The sequence below is a fragment of the Zeus faber genome (genome assembly GCF_960531495.2).
Source record: "Zeus faber genome assembly, chromosome: 2".
Taxonomy (NCBI): domain Eukaryota; kingdom Metazoa; phylum Chordata; class Actinopteri; order Zeiformes; family Zeidae; genus Zeus; species Zeus faber.
This window is the reverse complement of record NC_137189.1, coordinates 4,425,278-4,433,031: the sequence shown is the minus strand read 5'-3', so window position 1 is coordinate 4,433,031 and position 7,754 is coordinate 4,425,278. Positions and strand designations below refer to the sequence as shown.

Sequence of the window (7,754 nt, the reverse complement as noted above, 5' to 3'; positions counted from 1 at the left end):
GATTTGTATATACAGATAGGTGCAGTAAAGTGCATGTGAGTAAAGGGTGTATGGAGATATACAGTACAGTATACCACAGTACGACACAGCAATATAGGAACACCGAACAGAACAGCAATACAGCGCAGTATGTAGTAACCCAGAACAGTGATACGGTAGCTTGCAGTACAGTATGCTACATACAGTACAGTAAGGCAGTGGGGCCTGTGTGAGTGTCTCAGTGCTTTCTGTTAGGACCCCTGGTGAGTTCAGCATTGACAGTTCTTATGGCTTGCGGCAAGAAACTCCGTCTCAGTCTTTCTGTTCTCACTGTGTGACTGCGGAGGCGCTTGCCCAACGGCAGCAGATGGAACAGTCCATTGTTGGGGTGGTGAGGATCCTTCATGATCCTGCGGGCTCTGCTACTACACCTACTGGTTTATAAGTGCTGTAGGGGGGGAGGGTAGTTCCAGTGGTATGTTCGGCTCAACGCACCACCCTCTGCAGGGCCCGCCTGTCCTGAGCAGTACAGTTCCCAAACCAGGCAGTGATGTTGCCTGTCAGGATGCTCTCCACTGCTCCAGAGTAGAAGGACTTGAGGATCCTCACGAGACCCGGAATTTCCTCAGCTGCCTGAGGTGGTAACGACGCTCCTGCCTTTCTCACCAGTGTCTGTGTGTGTAGTCCATGTTAAATCCTCTGTGATGTGGACTCCCAGGTACTTGAAGCTGCTCACCTCTGATGATGGTGTTGGAGCTGGACCTGGCCACACAGTCATGTGTGTACAGGGAGTACAGTAGGGTGCTGAGGACGTAGCCCTGGGGGGATTCAGGGTGAGGGAGCAGGACATGTGCCTCCCCACCCTAATCACCTGGGGCTGGGCTGAGAGGAATTATAAATAAAATTTGAATTCCTAATAAAAAATTGAATGCTAAATCAAATTGGAATAGTAAACTAGTTTCTAAACTCCTAAATAATTAGTGTGTGGTCCTGCGATTGTAATCCAAGATATATTCTCATACATCTATATTGAGGCGTCTTTCATTTGATTTGATTGGAAGAAATATTTTTTCGATCTCTCACCTAAAAACACATGCAAATCCTTTGATAAACATGTATTTTTTAAAACAATCAAAATGCATTACAATCAAAACTCATAACACGCAACAATATTCAATATTCCATGTGTCATGACATTTCACTGCATATATGTACGACCGTATGTGTAAGTATGTGTCAAATAATCTCTTAAACTTGAACTTGAACTTGAAACCGTGCCCAGAAGAAATGCTGCGTTTCATGGGAAATCGGAAATCGGGAGGTTAGTAAAGTTTATTAGTTGGACGTGTGTTCAAATAAAACCCTAACAACAGGAACTTCGCGCCGACGTGCTGTTGTGACGTTATGTCTGTTGTCTCGGTAACCTCGGGCCCGAGCGATCTTCCCCAAAATTCTGACTTGGAATTCCGCCGTAACTGTCCTACCCTTCGCTCTTTTCCTGGTAGGAGGTGGGAGTTCTGACATCAGAAGTACGCAGCATCAAGCGACCCAGCCGTACTGGAATTGCGTCATCAACCCGCGTCAACGTTTCTTCGCCGCCATTTTGAAAATCGGCACAACGTTGTGTTTATTTTTTTTTCGGGGGAGACTGTTCACATTAAAGCGTCTCATCATGGCGATGCAAGCAGCGAAACGCGCTAATGTGAGTTTTGGTAGTTTGTTATTTGAAATTGAACAATGGAAACAAGTGATGAACAAAAAAATATTAATATATAATGAAGAGAAGAAGGCTAAACTAGTAGAGGAGCTAGTCGAGCTAACGAGACCGTAGCACTAGCTTAGCTTATTATCTTCTTAGCATAGACATTGGATACGTTTTCGCCTTTCAATATCAACACATGTTACAGACTTGAAAAATAATGAGTTAATTGTTTTTATTATTATTCTGTCACGTGAGTTGTCACCGTTACTACATAATCGCTTGAATGCAATCGTTTGGTAAAGTCGTTGTCAATATTCATGTTTCCATTAAAATTTCAGTGGAGGATTGATCTAATGTTAGAAGGAATAAAATGCCAAATTTGTGCATTTCCATCAATTGAGTTGATATGAGGCTGCTCTATGAGTTTTTAAGTTTCAATGTCAATAAATCAATGCGCTATTACACTGTAAAAGGCATGCACTATGAAAGTGGCGAAAAGTGATCAATAAAGACCATTAAATTCTTAATCGCAATTATCTTCATGACAGACATTAACTAAAATGTCTTTAGGGAGGGGGATCAGACAAGATCACACATGTAGGCTTTTTAAAGCCATTGATGCCATGGGCACACTACACGACTTTCAAAGTGGTCCGATCGCTGTACTGTTCACACTGCACAACTTTCTGTCTTGTGATCGGAAATCTTAAAGTCGTTGTAGTTTCACACTATGACTGATCGGTGACAGCGGGTCACACATTAGAAGATCTTTCACCAGGAGGAATCCCATACGAGTCTGTCCAATCTCCAAACTACATTTTGTTACAGAAACACATGCGAGAAGTAACGTCGGAAATGACGCAATACGATGGACAGGATTATTTATCTTTTATAACATTGTTGATCGCTGTAAAATAAAAAATGAAACCAGAATTTAAATAAGAAACATTAAAAACCTAGAGGAGAAAAGTAAAATAGGTATGTTGTGTGTTTCTGGCTGCTGCTGCAGTGCACTGCCTTCTCTCATTAGCTGTAGCTCAGTGCCTCACTCCTGACTTGATCCCGACATGACCAGATACTAAACCTGCTTGATATCTCACTTGCGTCAGCGAGCCGTTGGCGAGTGCTCGTCCTGCAGTTGGATGGTGTTGTGAGCAGTTCACACCACAGGCTTGTCGCACACAGGAGCGCTCTATGATTTGTCTCAAATCTGGGGCTTTGCTCAGCAATCTCCCAAGAACCTGTAGCCATGTGGAAAACCAGGCTAAAATCACATAGTCTGAACACAGCATTAGCCACGATCATTAAGTCTTTTTAAATCCTACAGTCAGTGTATCTCCTCGTCTTCCCTTTTCGTATTGTGTGATTTATAATGATCTCGTCTTCTCTTCTTCCCCTCTCCTGCAGATCCGGTTACCCCCCGAAGTGAACCGCATCCTATACATCAGGAATCTTCCATATAAGATCACAGCCGAGGAAATGTACGATATCTTTGGAAAATATGGACCAATACGTCAGATCAGAACGTGAGTAACAACCAAAGTCTCTTTATGTGGATGAATAAATGACCAAAGTAGTCTTACCTGTTCAGTGTCAGTAAGACAAAATTATCATAATTGTTGTAAAGAAAAAGGGTTTTTTTTGTTTTGAGGTGATTTTTGTAACTAATATGACCTTTAGCTCCTTATATTCATTGTTCCCTTAACAGGCCTAACTATAAATTGAAAGCTGCTTTTAAAATGGTTAGGTTTTTATGAATAGGACAGTTTGGCTGTATGGTAGACTGTCTTTTCTTTTACTTTATCCTGCGTCCAACACTCCCTGGCCTGCTTCTTTTTCCATTGTGGCCTCATTACCATGGGAAAACAGGGACATTTGTCATGTTCTGGCATCGTGTATTCTCAGGGGGAACACGCCTGAATCAAGAGGAACAGCCTTTGTGGTTTATGAGGACATCTTTGACGCCAAAAACGCCTGTGACCATCTATCAGGCTTCAATGTCTGCAACAGATACCTGGTGGTCCTCTACTACAACGCAAACAGAGTATGTGTGATTGCCACAGCCTTCAATTTGTGTTTAATGTTAATATATACAAATAAAACAGTTCAGTTGAATCTGACTGAAACAATTTGGACTTGCAGTATATTGGGCAACAAGACTTGTGATACTTTACATGTATTCACATATTTTAACTAAAAGGCCTCCTTATGAAGCTGAAATAACCCCTAAGTTGTCTCTTTTTGTCCCTTCTTTGCGTGATCTCTTGCAGGCTTTCCAGAAAATGGACACAAAGAAGAAGGAGGAGCAGTTAAAGCTCCTAAAAGAGAAATACGGAATCAACACAGACCCCCCCAAGTAGTCACATGGAAAGCCGCCATGTTTCCCCTGTTTGTGCGTCTCCTGTACAAATTCAGTTCCTGCTCGGTCAAGAAGGAGGGTCCTGATACCGCAGTCATTGTTGTGGAAATGTTTTGACAAAATGTCTTGGACTGAATGGGTCTGATGTAAGGTATCCATTTGAGGAGATCAGAACATTTTTATTTTTATTTCTTATTTCTTACGAATTTGACAATTTGCGTTGTGTTTTCTGATTTATTACGACATTCTACCCCTGTTGTAGTTTTTCCATCTGTTTTTAAATTTTTCAAATGACTTGATTAAGCAATTCTCTGTTGCAATCCTTCTTCAACTAAATACTAGCATAGGTTACAAGAGACTATGAACCCCAGGGTCCATCACTCCCAACATTGTATCGTTTTCTGTAAAATAAACCTTTGATATGAGATTTTTTTATCGTCTTTTTAAATCAGAGGTAATACAAACACACTTTTCTTCATGTGAACTTATGATCGGTATCTAGTGTGCATCTATGCATCATCATCATCATATTCTCGTTCAGCCTGAAGCCTCTGGTCACATGGATCTCAGTGTAGACTGTACTTCTTAATGGTTCTTCACGTCCTTCCCATGAACTCTGCGTGATCCATTATTGCTGGTTTTGTGACGGGTTCCGGGATGAACATCAATGTGGCAGTTGCTGATATCTTAATACTGACCAAGATTTTCAATCACTATATCCTTTGATGATAAGTTGTACATATTTAAATGTCCTCTATGAAATGGGTGGCTTTTCATCAATGTACATTTATTATTATGGTCCCTTCAATTATTTAACAATGGCGACACTTTGTGCCCACAGAGAGCATAGCACAGCCAATGAAAAGATGATCTCAACCTGAAATTGCGCTGAAATGTAAATCTGTGAAAAATGCTGGAAACTGAAACCCAAGGAAGAGGAAACACTGTCCCTCATCTGAACCCTATAAATTGTAAAAAAACAAAAACTGTTCTTAAATATTTATTTGTGTAATATATTAATGTTTTCATATTATACCTAGGCTTTAGTTTTCTATTGCATGTTTGGTCTAACTAAGAATCTATAATTGTATGTGTCTGTGATTGACCATATAAATGTTATTTTGAATGTTTCAAAGGTGATCTGGTGGAGCAGACTGATGAAATAACACTGCTTTGATAAGCTCTAAAGACCTGTCTGAGGCGCTCATGGGTTTCCAAAAAACTGGTGTGACTGATAGACTGATACACTGATGAATGTTCACCTCGATATTTTTTATTAGACTATTTGGAATATAATACAACATAGCGGAAACAGAAGATTAATTCGTTTTTTTTGCACTTTCTCAATGTTTTGGAATGTTTAGTGCCAGTTCACATTATTGAATTTAATCCTCAGGTGCTGAAAACAATTTTTAAAACAGGTACTTGTGTCATAATACTGTATATATTTGTATTATTATGGGCAATTCTTCAGGAGAGATCATATAAGTCTCTCCTGAAGGTTTTTCGTTTCCTTTTTTATTTTTTGCCTTTTTGGAGAGTCCAGTGTGTGGCAGTAAATCAGGTTCTCAAACTACAGGCCCGCAAGACAATTTAATGTGGCCCGCTACACGGTGATAATTTAAGAGAGAATCTTTATTTATTTGTCACACAACACACCACACTACAACACATGCTTGCACACACACACACACACACGCACATGCTTTGGATGGTGGCCGGTGAAATGGTTCCTCTGCATTTAACCCATCCTGGCTTGTCCTTCCTCCGGGGCCACAGCCAGGAGCAGTGGGCAGCATACGTGGACGCTCCCGGGGACCAGGTGATAAGTGTCCATCGCTGGTCAGACGATGATGGGTGCATGTTTTTGAGGGGGGTCCTTACTGACGTGAGGTGGAGGAAACCCCATGTGAGCACGGGGAGAACAGGCAAACTCCACACACAGAAAGGCTCCTATTTGGGAGATAACCCGCCGGAGCGGGATTAAATCACAATGTGTGGGAACAAAACCAAACAGGCTGGTTTTCCTGTGAATTTCAACGCGGCCCCCTTAGAAGAAGACCACCTGGCCAGGGGCCCCTGGGTCATTTGAGTCTGAGACCCCTGGTTTAAAGCCTTTCATAACTCAACATTGAGGTGAATGAACCTTTTTATTGCTTCCATGAGGATGAAGATCTTCTATTTTCTATTCCTCTCTAATGTACTGCAAGATTCACTGATTTCAGATACTGTATTGATTGACACTTTCTGTAATTCTGTCTCAGGGCTGCTGCTACCCGTACTTACTTTAGTGCAGTGGTATTCAAACTGTGGGGTGCAACCCCCTAGTTGAATGCAGAGGTATTGCAAGGCGGTCTGCTTTAATATATATTTTAAGCACTATGTTTATTTAAAGTCTCCAAATCTAATAGGATAATAGTTTATTAGTTCTGCATGATCAAATTTTTATGATTATTATCTTATATCCTTGTCACTCCCAATGAAAATCTCATCCTCAACTCTGCCACCTCCAGTTCAGCCACCTGCCTTTCTGTCAGTGCCACCGCCTCTAAACCGTACAACATAGCTGGTCTCACTACCGTCCTATAGACCTTCCCCTTCACTCTTGCTGAAACCCTTCTGTCACAGATCACTCCGGACACTCTTCTCCACCCAATCCACACTGCCTGTACTCTCTTCTTCACCTCTCTCCCGCACTCTCCGCTGCTTTGGATGGTCCAACCCAAGTACTTGAACTCATCCACCTTCTCAACCTCCACTCCTTGCGTTCTTAGCTTTTCACCGCCCTCCATCCCATTCAGGCACATGTATTCTGTCTTACTCCTGCTGACTTTCATTCCTCTTCTCTCTAATGCATGCCTCCACTTCTCCAGGCTCTCCTCAAGCTGCTCCCTACTCTTGCTACAGATCACAATGTCATCTGCGAACATCATAGTACACGGAGACTCCTGCCTGATTTCATCTGTTAACCTGTCCATCACCATTGCAAACAAGAAAGGGCTCAGCGCTGATCCAGGCGGGAATCGAACCCAGGACCTTCTTGCTGTGAGGCAGCAGTGCAATCCACTCTTTATCTTCTTTAATGCTGTTCTCCCCACATCATCCACTCTTCTCTCCCTCTGATTTTCTTCATTCATCAACTCCTCAAAGTACTCCTTCCACCTTCCCAACACACTCTCCTCACTAGTCAGCACATTCCATCATTATCCTTCATCACCCTAACCTGCTGTACATCCTTCCCAGCTTGGTCCCTTTGTCTTGCCAATCGGTACAAGTCCTTTTCTCCTTCCTTACTGTCCAACCTCTCATACAACTTGTTGTATGCCTTTTCCTTTGCCTTTGCCACTCCTCTCTTCGCCTTGCGCCGCATCAGCTTGTACTCCTGTCTACTTTCTTCATCTCTCTGACTGTCCCATTTCTTCTTCGCCAACCTCTTCTTCTCCATGCTCTCCTGTACTTCCTCATTCCACCACCAAGAGTCCTTGTCTTCCTTCCTCTTCCCGCATGATAGAGTGAGTATCTTCTTGGCTGTCTCCCTCACCACTTCTGCAGTTGCTTCCCAGTCATCTGGTAACCGTTCATTTCCACCTATTGCCTGCCTTACCTCTTCCCTAAATCGCATGCAACACTCCTCCATTTTCAACTTCCACCATTTTATCTTTGGCTCTTCTTTCACGCTCTTCCTCTTCTTGGCCTCCAGAGTCATCCTACAGA

At 42.3% G+C, this 7,754-nt stretch overlaps 1 protein-coding gene across 1 annotated transcript; it reads left to right on the top strand.

The window, feature by feature from the left end:
• The first annotated feature begins 1,586 nt into the window (after positions 1–1,586).
• On the top strand, positions 1,587–4,467 carry sf3b6 (splicing factor 3b, subunit 6). The gene is made up of 4 exons (XM_080024572.1): positions 1,587–1,681; positions 3,089–3,207; positions 3,587–3,725; positions 3,952–4,467. The coding sequence occupies exons 1-4, from the start codon at positions 1,652–1,654 to the stop codon at positions 4,039–4,041; spliced, it is 378 nt and encodes a 125-aa protein (XP_079880698.1). The 5' UTR covers positions 1,587–1,651; the 3' UTR covers positions 4,042–4,467.
• The last annotated feature ends 3,287 nt before the right edge of the window (positions 4,468–7,754 follow it).